Source organism: Anolis sagrei, chromosome 10 (genome assembly GCF_037176765.1).
Source record: "Anolis sagrei isolate rAnoSag1 chromosome 10, rAnoSag1.mat, whole genome shotgun sequence".
Classification (NCBI taxonomy): domain Eukaryota; kingdom Metazoa; phylum Chordata; class Lepidosauria; order Squamata; family Dactyloidae; genus Anolis; species Anolis sagrei.
This window is the reverse complement of record NC_090030.1, coordinates 2,330,204-2,346,151: the sequence shown is the minus strand read 5'-3', so window position 1 is coordinate 2,346,151 and position 15,948 is coordinate 2,330,204. Positions and strand designations below refer to the sequence as shown.

General features: G+C 45.1%; 1 protein-coding gene across 1 annotated transcript in view; it reads left to right on the top strand.

Moving 5' to 3' along the window:
- The window catches only part of LOC132762828 (rho GTPase-activating protein 20-like), an 80,346-nt gene that overhangs the window by 59,196 nt on the left and 5,202 nt on the right, over positions 1-15,948 (top strand). The window contains exons 9-14 of the mRNA XM_060756002.2: positions 400-585; positions 4,635-4,810; positions 7,176-7,337; positions 8,426-8,535; positions 11,634-11,823; positions 14,059-14,176. Of these exons, the coding sequence (XP_060611985.2) occupies positions 400-585; positions 4,635-4,810; positions 7,176-7,337; positions 8,426-8,535; positions 11,634-11,823; positions 14,059-14,176 (942 nt within the window). The remainder of the gene's footprint in view (positions 1-399; positions 586-4,634; positions 4,811-7,175; positions 7,338-8,425; positions 8,536-11,633; positions 11,824-14,058; positions 14,177-15,948) is intronic.

Here is a 15,948-nt window from a genome sequence, read left to right as displayed (position 1 = left end):
ATCCCAACAATAAGAACACAATGATATTGTTTTCTAAGGAAGATGAAAGATCGCCGATTCTGGACTTTCTGTTAGTTTTCTTATCCCACCTTCGTTTGGCTGAATTCTGAAACAATGGTGTATTCTATGCTGCATCCGATTCGTTCAAAGGTGGCTCTTTATTTTCCTTCCATGCAAAAAGAAAAACAATGAGAAAGTGCCTTTTGCTCAGAACAGCTGAGGGAGATTTCCCCAAAGGAGTGTCCTAATAAATGTGTGGGATTTCGAACCCGGGCCAAATCCTTAGCCGTAAGAGGACGGCTTCAGCAAAGAATGCAAAATAAATACAATTGTCTAATGCAAGTGGTTTCCTGCAGCGGCATTCCTCAACCGTCTTTTCTTTCCCTCTCGTTGCAACAGGCCACGAGTATCCCTTCAGCATTATCCTGAATTCCCTCCGTGGCTCCTTGGACCACCTCCAGGGAACCAACAACAACAACCTCCTTCCTGGGTGTGAGGCCTCCATCTTGGATCAAATCCCCAAAGAGAGGCAGTGTCAGTTCATCCTGAAGCCCAGGCCCAATGCTCAAGTGCAGCTGCGGAGAGGTAAGCTCGCACCTCAAACTGAAAGGTGAATTTGGCCTGTGAAGCCTTAAATGGTTCTGGCCCACCTTCCTGTCCGAACGTATCTCGCCTTATGAACCATTGAGGACCTTGAGATCGTCCGGGGAGGCCCTGCTCTCAGTCCTGCCTTTGTCACAAGTATGTCTGGTGGGGACGAGAGACAGGGCCTTCTCAGTGGTGGCCCCTCAGCTATGGAACACCCTCCCTAGAGAGATTAGATCTGCTCCCTTCCTCATAACATTTCAGAAGCAAGTTAAAACATGGCTATTTGAGCAAGTGTTTACAAATGCAGAGTAATGGATATGGGTAACTGATACAGGAAATTCAGACTTGACGATGGAACTGGACAATGCTTGATAATAAGGAGACGCTAATGATGTTGTTTTTATTGCCTTTGTTGTGTTTTATGCTGTTTTAATGTTTTAACCTGTATTATGATACCATCATCATCATCATCATCTTCATCATTTAATTACTTGGTTCTTGTGGGGTTTTTTTGGGCTATAGGGCCATGTCCTAGAGGCATTTCTCCTGACGTTTCGCCTGCATCTATGGCAAGCATCCTCAGAGGTAGTGAGGTGAGGATGCTACCTCTGAGGATGCTTGCCATAGATGCAGGCGAAACGTCAGGAGAAATGCCTCTAGAACATGGCCCTATAGCCCGAAAAAACCCACAAGAACCTAGTGATTCCAGCCATGAAAGCCTTCGACAATACATTTAATTACTTATTAATCACCCTCCATCCAAGATGCTCTAGGTGATATACAAGCTAAAATTGTAAAGGATAAAAATACTAGGCCTGGGTAACAACGGAAAAATTTGTTTCTAAAATCGATTCGTTTTTTGGGGGGGGGTTGCGTTTCGTTATTTAAAATAATTACAAAAATTTTCCTTTAAAAAAGTTCAATATTTACGAAATTTCGTAAATGTGAAAAAAAATTACAAAACAATAACGAATCGATTTCCGAAACAATAACGAATCGATTCGTTAATGGCGGACGCGACCGTGCAATACGCTAAAAAACCTCCCAATGGGACAGGGGGAACTTCTGAAGCTTAATTAAACCAAAAACAACTATAAAAACCCTTAGAAAACCAAAAACAACTATAAAACTTGCCCCAGACATGTGGAAATAATAACGAAATGACCTCAAAGCGATAACGAAACGAATACAATAACGAAATACAAAACATTTACGAAACGATTAAAAAATTTGTTTTTTTAAAAAATTGCTCCAGACTGGTTCGTTATCGTTTTGTAATTGAAAAATTAACGAATTTTTTAACGAATTACGAATTAACGAAACGAAACCGCCCAGCCCTAAAAAATACATACATACAGATATTGATAAAATTAACAAAGATCAAAAGCTCTAGTAAAAAGCCAGGTCTTAAGTGTGAGAATAAAAGGCCCTAAGTCACGCAAGGCTCTCACGTAGGGTGGCAAGGAATCCCACAATAAGGCAGGGGCAGAAATGGAGAAAGCCCCCCTGCGCCTGGTCCTTTCCAAGGGCACTTCTCTAGGACCCGGTCTATGGAGTAAGTCACGTTGGGATGGTCGTTGCGGCCTCTGATGATGGGAGAAGGAGAGGCGGTCCCTAAGGTACAATGGACCCTGGCCGTAAAGAGTTTTAAAGGTCAGAACTAGCTTCTTAGACAGGCCACGGGACTCAGTGGGAAGCCAATGTCAATGTTGCAGCACTGAAGGTGTTCTATGGCATTTCATGGGCGTTCTTGTGAGTAGCCTGGCTGCCGCATTCTGAACAATACGGAGCTTTCAGGTCGTAGACATCAGAAGGCGATGCAATACAGGGCGTTGCAATAGTTCAGCCTAGACGTGACCGTGGCATGGATGACCGTTGCCAGAGCCTCGTCAGATAAGTAGGGTGCCAGTTGCCTCGCTTGTCGTAGATGGGAAAAAGCCTGTTTGCTGGCAGCAGCGACCTGAGCCTCCATTGTCAGTTGCAAATCCAGGACGACACCCAAGCTCTTAACAGTGGTCGATGACTCCAGTAAAATTAAATTGTATGTACAAGAATGTACCGAAAGATTGTTGGAAATGCGGTGAACATGAAGGGACTTTCTTTCATTTATGGTGGAGCTGCAGAGAAACTCAAAAATATTGGAAAATTATTCATGAAGAAATGCAAAAAGTTTTTAAAAAGAATTTTCCAAGAAAGGCTGAGTATTATTTGTTGGGAATTGTAGACGATATTAAATTGGACTCTAATGAGGACATCTTGTTTATGTATCTGACAACGGCTGCCAGAATTGTCTTCGCTAAAATGTGGAAACAGAAAGAAATACCAGAAAAATACCACTGGATAAATAAAATAAAGGAAATAAAAGACATGGATATATTAACTTTTTATTAAAGAAGAATATAGGCAAATATATAGGCAATATAAAATAGTGAAGAGTAGAGACATCAGACTGGCAACAAAGATCCATTGCCTAGTCCAAGCCATGGTCTTCCCTGTAGTAGTCACCTACGGAGGTGAGAGCTGGACCTCAGGGTAGGCTGAGCGAAGGAAGAGAGATGCTTTTGAGCTGTGGTGTTGGAGGAAAGTTCTGAGAGTGCCTTGGACTGCGAGAAGATCCAACCAGTCCATCCTCCAGGAAAGAAAGCCCGACTGCTCACTGGAGGGAAGGAGACGAGAGGGAAAGTGGAAGTCCTTTGAATGCCACATCCTGAGGAGACAGCCAAGCCTAGAGAAGGGAATGATGCTGGGGAAAGGGGAAGGCAAAAGGAAGAGGGGCCGACCAAGGGCAAGATGGATGGATGGCATCCTTGAAGTGACTGGACTGACCTTGAGGGAGCTGGGGGTGGGGACGGCCGACAGGGAGCTCTGGCGTGGGCTGGTCCATGAGGTCACGAAGAGTCGGAGACGACTGAACGAATGAACAACAACAACATAGGCAATATAATTAAAGAGACAAATTGGTCAATTGTTGAAGAATATATAGAAATAACATATAATCCCATATAAAGGATCCGAGGACATTTGGTCGTTATGATAGGGAATTTACTTATATATGAAAAGAAAAATATTGAACGAGCTGAATCAGAAGGAAGTCCTTTTTTGAATTTTTGTATTTTTTTTCTTTTTTGATTTTTGCTTTTTGATTTTTGAATTATTTTTTTTCTTTTTTCTCGGACTCCGGGATTCTCTCCTCTTTTCATCTTTTTTCCCCTTTTTTCTTTTTTGTCTTCTTTTTTTACTCACGGGTGTTATGGTCGGGGTATTTTCCTACTTTCCTATCTTCTTATATTATTCTCCCACTTTTGCTGTAACCATATAAAACTCAATAAAAAATTATAAAAAAAACCCCCAGTGGTCGATGGAGATAGGGTGGCACCATCAAAGGTGGGCAACAGAGGAGTCAGACCTGCCGGGCGGCCATGCCAGAGAATCTCAGTCTTTGCCGGGTTCACCTTCAGTCTGTTAGCACATAGCCAGTTTGACAAAGCCTCCAGACATAAGGTGAAATTGTCTGGAACTGACGTTGCTCCAGGCTCCAGGCGCAGAAGGAATTGGGTGTCGTCTCCATATTGATAGCAGTCTAGACCGAAACTCCGAGCCAAACTAGCAAGGGGTCTAACATAGATGTTGAAGAGAAGAGGGGAGATGGAAATCACCTTGGGTTCACCTTCAGTCTGCTAGCACGTAGCCAGTTTGACAGAGCCTCCAGACATAAGGTGAAATTGTCTGGAATTGACGTTGCTCCAGGCTCCAGGCGCAGAAGGAGTTGGGTGTCGTCTGCATATTGATAGCAGTCTAGACCGAAACTCCGAGCCAAACTAGCAAGGGGTCTAACGTAGATGTTGAAGAGAAGAGGGGAGATGGAAACCACCTTAAGTCACCGATAGGCTGAGAAGGGCAGTATACAAATAGAGTAAATATAAATAAATAAATTTGTGACCTATTGTAAAACAGTATTTTAGTTCCTCGCTTGGCTTGTTGTGATGGTCGATGGCTTTGGTAATGGTGCTATGTTGAAACCAATGGCGTTTCTTTGCTTGTTTCAGAACCGCTGCAGAAGCACAGCAAGCGGAAGAAGTCCTTGATTGACTGGGCCCTGCGGAGGAGCAGCAGCACCCCCACCAGCAGCCCGGCATCGCAGTCCCCCCCGAACCCCAGGAAGCTCTTTGGCCTCTCGCTCAGCTCCGTTTGCCCCGATGGGAGCCTCCCCAAACCAATCATGGTAAGGCAGCACTCCCAACACAGGGATGTGGGATTTGCTTTCTTTCCCGTGTGGCTCAAAGTATGTCTGAGATCACACATTGCGATGGTGCAGTGCCACTGATGCTGTGCAACATGGAACCAGGAGACATGGGACTTCATCGGACGCATTGCAGAAAGCATATGTGTGAGTGAAGAAGATCGTCTTCTTTGCAAAGCGTATATACCCTTCCATTTTAAAAGGCATCGTTTCATTTTGCAGATCCCATAATCAGATGCTTGTTTGTGTTCTCCATCCTTTTCCCAGTCTGTCCCGCATTGTGAACTGTCACACGAGCGAGTGTAATCCCCGTCTACTCCACATATACATTTTAATATACTTCAGTATTGGAAGCCAGAATTACTGTGGACCTCATCCCACTGCCATGATCTGTCTTTCCCGTGTGTTCTTGCCCTGCACGAGACCAGAGTTATTATAAAGATCCCCTCCTCCTAGGCTTCCCTTCCCTCTATTAGATCAGCCTGATGTTAAAAAGCTAGCAAGAGCATAATTTTGAAATATTGAGGAGAAAATGCAGCGAAAGCAAAGAGGTGAGGCATACTCATTCCTCTACGTCACTGAAATGATTCAACATGGGCGAATCTGACAGATCCCATCCCACGTGTTTTCAATCACTTTCTGTTGGAAATAGCAACCTTCTTCAAGCCTCCACTAGTTATTTGTTATGTAGAGATTGCTTACTATCTTGTATGGAATCTGAGTCCTGAACAATCCCAGATCTGGTCATGTGGTCTGCAGCCCCTCCCACAACATAGTGTTAAGGAAAACTACAAACCAATACACACATATACAAGACAGTAAGTAATCTCAATTATATACATAATTGAGTCCCCTTTAGCATATAAATGTTGTAAATAAATAAATTTAAATCAAGATGTTGTAAGGGAGAGTCGATGTTTTTTGGGCAACTGAAAGAACACTTCTGAAACTCTGCTATTCGTGTGGGTGTGTGTTTTGTGCATTGGTATATCTTTGTCCCTAATAGTTCGAAGAGATATCTAGGTATATCGGTTTAACAGCTGAGAAACCTGATTGACTTGCATGAATGCCATTTTCCCAAAAAGTTATAACATCATTGTGCAGAAGTTATTGAAACTATGTATATGTTTAACTGTTAGAATATATTCGTGTTGGTAACAGTAGCTGAAAGCTAGAGTTAACTGCTTGTATCCACAGTGGCGTTGCCAAGGAGACCAGGCAAGAGAGTGAGAAGTGGGCGGAGCCTAGCAAGAGAATGTTACCTGCGTCTGGAGGGTTGGAGTTCAGTTAGCAGTTGAGAGAGGAGAGTGGAGAGTGGGGAAGCAGTGTGTGTGAATAGCCAGAGGTTTCTTCAGTCTAGGAAGGCTGAAGGGGGAAACCTAATTAGTTTCATTAGTCAGAGAGGAAGCTTGTTTAGATCACTAGTTAGGAAAGAACTAGAGATCTAGGATTTGATCAAGAAAGGATCAAATAGGAAGGCTATTCACCTCAGGAAACATTGTTTAAGAAAGTGCTTCACCACAGTAAAAGTCAATTACAAGTTGTATCATCGAGAAGAGTGAACTGTATTGCAAACCCAGTTACATTCAAAGTTCTATAAGTTATTCAAAGTTATTCCAAGATAATTACCAGCCTGCAACCATACGCTTTGTACAAAATAAACTTATTAACTTTTGTTGAAGACCGTGTCATCTCCATTTATCTGCGTCTGGGGAGCCAGTTCTCATCGGCAATACCTCGCGTTGGTGGCAGTTACCTGAATTACATCCATAATCATCCACACCTGTATAATTGGTGGCAGAATTTAAGAACAGTCTTTACAATTAGAGACAGCGGGTGGGTTCTTTTAAAGTTAAATAACCTATACCCTGTCTGTTGTTGGACTTGCAGCACCTTTGCAATTGGCACAACTGTACAACTGGTGCGTGCAGATTTCGCAAATTTGGTGACAGAGGTGGGATAGACTTCGCAAATTGGTGGCAGCCCTGTACAATTGGCTAGCGTCATCGCAATCATGTTTTCTAAAGTTGTGACTTCTAAGAAAGTTATGTCTTTCCAAAGGTCACAAAATCTCCAAAACATTATGGAGATTTCCATTTTCCAAAACTTTCTCTCATTGCCAGGCACATCAGGAGCTCAGAAGATTGGGTTTTCCCCCCATCTCCTGTCCCATTCGCACCTTCCATTTCAGGGATGGGAGTGCCATGGATGACAAACAGAAGTAGTTAAGGCTCTGTGGCACTTTGTCTCTGGAATGTCTTAGAAGTGTGTGGAAACAGGGGAAGACTCATGTACATGAGGTTCATGGACACTGCATGAGACTTGGCATCGCTTGCTTTCCACGCAGGACATTCTGCAGCTCCTGTACCTCGAAGGCCCATCTACGCGGGGCATCTTTCGGCGCTCGGCCAACGCCAAGACTTGCAAGGAGCTCAAGGAGAGGCTCAACTCCGGGGACGATGTCCAAGTGGATGGTGAATCTGTCTTTGTAGCGGCAGCGGTCATTACGGTGAGTTAAGTCTGTGCATTATGCCTCCAAAGTTAGGCGACCCATCAAGGCGATTATAGCTCACACGTTGTGTATTTTAGAAGTGAGAAAACTCACCGTTCCCTTTTCGGAAGTATTGGCAAGCAACACAATGGGAAGTTTGTCAAATTCCTGGCCAGCTGCCCCGTGGTTTAATGTGTCATGTGTTGCCCATTCCTGAGATAGCAGCATCTTTTATAGCAGCTACGAAGTGTGAAAAGAGGGGAGCATTTATTTAGAGATATTAGAGGCATTTGCCGTGCCGTTCTTGCAGAGATTCCAGGAAAGATGGACAAAGTGCATTCACCAGCCCTACAAGAGTGTGAGCTGTTTTTGCAAAAGCATGAAATGATGTTAATATGGTCTAAATACTTGGAAAGAGCCAGAGTTATGGCACATGGGATAGCCCATTCTTCAGATGTGTACAACAAAGCTAAGGCTTATGACTGGGTTGCGGCATAGCTGGTTGGGAATCAGCTGCATTAAAATCACCACTGATCGAAAGGTCATGAGTTTGAAGCCAGCCTAGGTTGGAGTAAGCTCCCAACCATTTGTCTAGCTTGCTGTCGACCTTTGCAGCCCGAAAGACAGTTGCATCTGTCAAGTAGGAAATTTAGGTACTGCTTTATGCGGGGAGGCTAATTTAACTAATTTACTATGCCATAAAAATCTCCAGCAGTGTGCAAAAGAATGAGGAAGTACTCCATTGGTGTCCCAAGTGGACAGTGAAGCGACAGCTTCCCCCGTTGCTGGAATTCAAACATACCCTCATAAAGCTGGAAAGTTAAATACCCTCTGTGTGTCTGTCTATATATGTTGTGTGTCTATGGCATTGGATGTTTGCCATGTATGTGTGCATTGTGATCCGCCCTGAGAATATAAATACTGTAAATAAATAAATAAATGGTTGACTTTGATGGGATGTCATGCTCCTCACATTATGGCCTTCAGCTTTGTATATGTTAGTAACTCAATATCCTTACCTAAGTAGTGATGAAACATACAAGTCTGACTGTATTGCTTCTTTCCCTGACCAACCAAGTGACTCTGCGTATGTGTATTTAATTTAGGATTTTCTGCGAAATATACCTGACAGTGTTCTATCCTCAGACATGCATGGGCTCTGGATGGAAGCCATGGATAAGGAAAACTGGGAACATAGGATCGAAGCCATCCAAAGGTTGGTGCCTCCTGATTGCCTTGAGTACGAGTACACAGTGCCCATGGCTCTGAATTGTAAACAGTGGCTGGCTGACACCAATGCCATCTCTCCAGTATCTATGGCAAGGCATCGTCATGAGCTTTCTGAAGCTCATGTGTTGCCATCAGCACCAAATTGCAAATATTGGCTATTGCACTTAGAAACACACTTGGAACTGATGCATAACTACAAGGGAAGTCGTCACTAACTCCTATTCACAGTCCCTCCACATTTACGATTATAGTAATTGGTCACAATCAGAGAAGCAGCTGCTGCGAGTGACAGAGGTCTCTTCTCCTGTAGGTGAGGTACAGAGGATTTAACTTTTCTTGCTAGTGAGAATCGGGGCAAGGATACATTGCAAAAAGTCACCTACTTTTGATTGTTATGCTAGAGATTGCCCCGTTATAGAGAGTTACCAAGGCGTCGATTCTATCGACGCCTTGGTAACTCTCTATAACGGGGAGATGGCCAGGGCGTTAGATACGATCGCACCCGAACGCCCCATCTCGTTGCGTCGTGACAGGCCATCTCCTTGGTTCACCGAGGAGCTGGCTGTGATGAAGCACACGAGAAGGGGGCTAGAGCGCAAATGGAGGAAATCTCGAGATGTATCTGATCGAACACGGGCTAGAGCCTCTCTTAAGGCATACTCCGTGGCCATACGGGTGGCCAGGAAGTCATTCACGACCGCTCGTATAGCATCTGCAGCAAATAGATCATCGGAGCTGTTTCGGGTCGTGGGAGAACTCCTCCACCCACCTGCGGTGGAGGAGGTCCCTGACGACCCCGCAGCTCGGTGTCGCGATTTCGCACACCATTTTGCAGATAAAGTCGCCCAGATACGCCTCGAGCTCGACTCCAATTCCATCGCAGTGCCTGAAGAGGTGACGGAGGTACCTGCTTGTCCAATTTTGTGGGATTCTTTTAGGCTTGTTCTTCCTGAAACCGTAGAGGAGGTTCTTGGGGCTGTGAGGGCGACCACCTCACCTCTAGACCCATGCCCATCTTGGCTCATTAAATCAGCCAGGGAGGGGTTGGTTGACTGGTTTGTATTGATTATCAATGCATCGTTGGAGCAAGGGATTTTTCCATCTGGTTTGAAACAGGCAGTGGTTCGTCCACTCCTCAAAAAAGCTTCCCTTGACTCCACGGTGCTGAATAACTACAGACCAGTCTCCAACCTCCCTTTTCTGGGTAAGGTGCTGGAGCGGGTGGTTGCCTCGCAGCTCCAGGGCTTCCTAGACGATACCAACTACCTAGATCAGGCACAGTCTGGTTTCAGGCCTGGTCATGGCACCGAGACAGCCTTGGTCGCCTTGGTGGATGACCTCCGCAGAGAGCTGGACAGGGGGAGTGTGACCCTGTTGGTTCTCCTGGACATCTCAGCGGCTTTCGATACCATCGATCATGGTATCCTTCTGGGTCGTCTCTCTGGGATGGGCCTTGGGGGCACGGTTCTGTCGTGGCTCCGGTCCTTCCTGGAGGGACGCACCCAGATGGTGAAGCTGGGAGACGCCTGCTCGGACCCCTGGCCTTTGACCTGTGGGGTCCCGCAAGGATCTATCTTGTCGCCCATGCTCTTCAACATCTACATGAAACCGCTGGGAGAGGTCATCCGGAGTTTTGGAGTTGGGTGCCATCTCTATGCGGATGACACACAACTCTACTACTCCTTTCCACCTAATTCCAAGGAGGCTTCTCGGGTGCTGGACGAGTGCCTGGCCGCTGTGTCGATCTGGATGAGGAAGAACAAGCTGAAGATCAATCCCGACAAGACAGAGGTCCTCCTGGTCGATCGTAAACCGGATCGGGGTATAGGGTGGCAACCTGTGTTGGACGGGGTTACACTCCCCCTGAAGCCACAGGTCCGCAGTTTGGGTGTCCTCTTGGATTCTTCGCTTACACTTGAGGCTCAGGTGTCGGCGGTATCCGGGAGGGCCTTTGCACAACTGAGACTTGTGCGCCAGCTGCGACCGTACCTTGTGAAGGCGGATCTGGCCGGGGTGGTCCACGCCTTGGTCACCTCTAGAATGGATTACTGCAATGCGCTCTACGTGGGGCTGCCCTTGAAGACGGCTCGGAAACTACAATTGGTCCAGCGGGCAGCAGCCAGGATGCTAACTGGAGCTCATTATCAAGAGAGGTCAACCCTCTTGTTCAAGGAGCTCCACTGGCTGCCATTTATTTTCCGAGCCCAATTCAAGGTGCAGGTGCTCACCTACAAAGCCCTGAACGGTTTGGGACCACCCGACCTGCGTGACCGCATTTCCATCTACGAACCCACACGCTCGCTCCGGTCATCTGGGGAGGCCCTGCTCGTTATCCCACCTACGTCGCAAGCGCGCTTGGTGGGGACGCGGGACAGGGCCTTCTCTGTGGCGGCCCCCCGACTTTGGAATGCCCTTCCAAGAGAGCTTCGTCAGGCCCCTACTCTGGCAGTTTTCAGAAGGAACCTAAAAACTTGGCTGTTCCGATGTGCCTTCGCAGATTAGGAATCCCCATCCCAAGTCCTAGATGCACTTTAGCACAACTAATGTTGCTGCACACCGCACTTTAATCCTACGTTCCTCCTGCCATCTCAGCACTTTTAACCCTGTACCCCATTGCGCTGGCCGAACCAGTTTTAATAGTGTCTTGATGTATTGTCATTGTGGTTATTTTGCTTAATTGTTTGATTTGCTTTGTTTATTGCTGTGTTATGTTTTCTATTGTATTGTGTTTTGTGGCTTCGGCCCGTGTAAGCCGCATCGAGTCCTTCGGGAGATGCTAGCGGGGTACAAATAAAGTTAATAATAATAATAATAATAATAATAATAATAATAATAATTGCTGGTGTGAGGGAAGTGGAAGCATCAGTTTGTTTGAATCCTGATTGACAGGAAAACAGAACCTCGTTGCTTACAGCAGCTGCTGCCCAGTAAAGGCAGATTGTGGGCAAACAGTCCAGGAGATGCAACTTGATTAAGTAATCTTAACTAAGTGATCTAGGACCTCAGTCTTGGTGTGGCCTTTTGGGCTGAAGCATCAGAGGATTTCTGTGTTTCACCTCTTGTTACTCTTCTTTTTTGGGGCAGTTTGGTGAACCAGCTCCCGGAGGCCAACCGGATCTTGCTCCGGCACCTCTTTGGCGTCTTGCATCGCATTGAACAGAACGCCACCGAGAACCAGATGACTGCCTTCAACCTGGCCCTCTGCATCGCCCCCAACATGCTCTGGCTGCCCAGCCCCACGGGACCTGAGGAGGAGAGCAAATCCACCAAAAAGGTGCGTCCCACCTTCTGTCCTTTGGTTCCATAAAGAACCAGGTGGTCCTGGGGCTCATTCACATAATGCAGTTAGGGCACCTCTTGTGTCCCCTGAGCTAATTCCTGAAGGTGCTCTAATCTCACCAGGAACAAAGTTGGGTTTACACTGGTGAACGGTTAACAAGGATTTTTTTAAAAGGTAAAGGCTTCCCCTGACATTAAGTCTAGTCGTGTCCGACTCTCGGGGGAGGTGCTCATCTCCATTTCTAAGCTGAAGAGCCGGCATTGTCCATAGAGGCCTCTGTAACGAGGGAGGGAGACTATTTCTTTATTTAAAAACCTTTTTGCTCTTATAATGATTCAATTTTTTCTTTTATATTAACTGGGACTTTCCATGTTATGTTTAACCTTTGTACAGGCACTGAGACACACTTCTGTATAACAAAGTAACACAGTTTATTTATAACTTCTGGCTCCAGTCGGTTGTGGTTACATTTTGTGTTTTGTTGCAATCTTGAGGCTTACAGTCAGTATAATATACTTGGTTTACTTTTCTGAAATAGATTTTCAATGTTTCACATTCACAAACATGTTACTTGCTTTGCACACTCTTGACTGAGATTATTTTCTGACTAAAGCACCACTGGCTTTCTTTATGTTCCTAAAACTTGATCTCTGTTTAACTAACTGTTTCTATATATATATCAGAAATCCTTAACACATCTTCATAACTGCTTATTTCTAACAAGAGTTCCTAACTTTTTTCTCTCACAGAAGTTCCTAACTGTCTCTCACAAACAGGAATCCCTAACTCACTTCACAAACAGCAATTCCTAACTCCCTCTTCTGACTCTTTAACTGCCTATTTTTAAACTTAGGCTCCGCCCCTTTTGAATGTTTAGCTCTGCTCTTCCAACTGTCATTTTGGCCTAGCAACCTTTTCAAATCCTGGGCCTACGCTAATCTGCATATGACCAATTGGCTTCCATATGCAAATGAATCTTATCTCTGCTGTTGCTACCCTGTCTGTGCCTATTCTTCCTATCTGCCATATGTAAACATAGAGCTATACACCAAAAATTTAACATAGAGTAGCAATTTCGCTACAGCCTGCAAGATCATGTGGCCAGCATGACTTTGTGGAGCACCCTTACCTTCCCGCAGATCAATAGGTATATTGATCTACTCACGTTTGCATGTTTTCTAACTGCTAGGGTGGCAGAAGCTGGGGCTAACAGTGGGAGCTCACCCCAATCCCTGGATTCAAACCGCCAACCTTTTGGTCAGCAAATTCAGCAGTTCAGTGGTTTAACTCACTGTACCACTAATATTGACTTCTAGCACCAACTTTAACATGCAACATGTTGAGCTTCCTTGCTCCTCTCAACACCTTCTTCCAAATGGCTGCCTTCAAGGAAGCTGCTGGATCTTGCTATGAGGCTCATCTCTGAAAGGGAAATGGCTACCTATGGGTCCCTATAAATAAACGATACAAGAAAGGCTTAATTAGATAATATATTAAAGTCTGTGTATAGGTATGACTGCGCCATGATCCCGCTTTGTGTCAAATCTTGGGGTTTGTAGCGCATTAGTATTCACTGGTTGGGAATTTGCCAATTCCCGGATTTCTCAGGACAGAACCACAGCAGTTAAATTGGAATCATAATGCCACAATTGTGCACAGGGTCACACTGGACATTGAAGAGGAATGGCTACATCTTTGAACCTTTTTCTCCTTCCCTGAATGGGATTTTGTCAGAGATATGGCACCTCCACATTCAGACTTGCAAATTATGGCCATGTTTACCTTTCTGTGGCCAGTCACAAAATGCAAATGCAAGATACAGAGGTGTGGAAAATCACATGCTAGGACAAACAGACTCAAGTGGTCATTTCTGCTAAGTGTATAGTCTAGTTTGACCCCTGTGCCAGTAGGACTGAAGACCGACAGGTCGGAGGTTCGAATCCAGGGAGAGTGTGGATGAGCTCCCTCTGTCAGCTCCAGTTCACCATGCGGGGATGTGAGAGAAGCCTCCCACAAGGATGTTAAACATCAAAAACATCTGTGCGTCCTTGGGCAACGACCTTGCAGATGGCCAATTCTCTCACACCAGGAGCGACTTGCAGTTTTGCAAGTTGCTCCTGACAAGACAAAAACAAACAAACCCCAAACAAAACAAAACAAAACAAACAAAAACAAAGCATCTGCCATGATGTTTTCAGTTCTAACTTTTGCAACCACTTCCTTCACTAGGTGGCCTTCCTGGTCCAATTCCTCATCGAAAATTCAACTGAAATTTTTGGAAGGGACATCGCTTCGCTGTTCCAAAGGCCAGAAAGGAAGAAGTCCAAAAGTGTGGACGATATACTGGGTAAGGCATTCCCTTCACTGTGATGGCAATTCATGAAGGATTTGGTCAGATGAGAGTTAATTCTTCCATAGAGCCATCATCACCTTCGTACTCTTGATGTGTCTTCTTCCTGTTGACATTTTGATAGGGAATGTAGAGGGAAATGGAAGCATTTGAGGCCAATACAGGGCTTTGCTTGTGGAATGGGCATTTTCATGTCGTGTTTCCCCTTTCAGTCTAGCTTTAGAACCAAACATATTTGGAAATCATTTATTTATTTATTTACAGTATTTATGTTCCGCCCTTCTCACTCCGCAGGGGACTCAGGGTGGATTACAATGCAAATATGCATGTCAAACATTCAATGCCATAGACCAGTGTTTCTCAACCTGGGGGTCGGGACCCCTGGAGGGGTCGCCAGGAGGTGCCAGAGGGGTCACCAAAGCCCATCAGAAAACAAAGTATTTTCTGTTGGTCATGGGGGTTCTGTGTGGGAGGTTTGGCCCAATTCTATCATTGGTGGGGTTCAGAATGCTTTTTGATTGTAGGTGAACTATAAATCCCAGCAACTACAACTCCCAAATGTCAAGGCCTATTTTCCCCACACTCCACCAGTGTTCACATTTAGCGTACTGAGTATTCGTGCCAAGTTTGGTCCAGATCCATTATTGTTTGAGTCCATAGTGCTCTCTGTAGGTGAACTACAACTCCAAAACTCAAGGTCAATGCCCACCAAACCCTTCCAGTGTTTTCTGTTGGTTGTGGGCATTCTGTGTGCCAAGTTTGGTTCAATTCCATCGTTGGTGGAGTTCAGAATACTCTTTGATTGTAGATGAACCATAAATCCCATAAAACTACAACTCCCAAATTATGTTTCATAACAGGAGCAAAATTACAGTTATGAGGTAGCAAAAGAATGTTATGGTTGGGGTCACCACAACATGAGGAACTGTATTAATGGGTCGCGGCATTAGGAAGGTTGAGAATCACTGCCATAGACACACAACATATATAGACAGAAACACAGAGGCTATTTGACTTCCAGTTTCATGAAAGTATGCTTCAAATTCCTGCAACCAGGGGAGGTGTTGCTTCACCATCCACTTGTGACACAGATGGAGCACTTTCTCATTCTTTTGCACGCTGCTGGAGAGTTTTATGATGTTGTAAATTAGTTAAATTAGCCTCCCACCATAAGCAGTTCCTACATTTCCTACTTGAAAGATGCAACTGTCTTTTGGGCTGCAAAGGTCAATAACAAGCTAGACAAATGGTCAGAAGCTTACTCCGACCCAGGCTGGCTTCAAACTCATGACCTTTCAGTCAGTATTTATTTATTTATTTACAGTATTTAGATTCCATCCTTCTCACCCCACAGGGGACTCAGGGCAGATTACAATGTACATATACATGGCAAGCATTCAATGCCATAGACACACAACATATATAGACAGACACACAGAGACTATTAACATTTCAGCTTGTGATGAGGGTATTCTGGCCACCAGGGGAGCTGTTGCTTCAACATCCATTTGTGACACTGATGAAGTACTTCCTCATTCTTTGCCTGCTTGCTGGAGATTTTTATTGCGTTGTAAATTAGTTAAATTAGCCCCGCCCCCACATACGTGGTACCTAAATTTCCTACTTGACAGATGCAACTGTCTTTGGGGCTGCAAAGGTTGACAGCAAGCTACACAAATTGGTCGGAAGCTCACTCTGACCTGGGCATTTCTGTAGTGATTTTTAATGCAGCAGACTCACAACCAGCTGCACCACAAATGGGACATGGC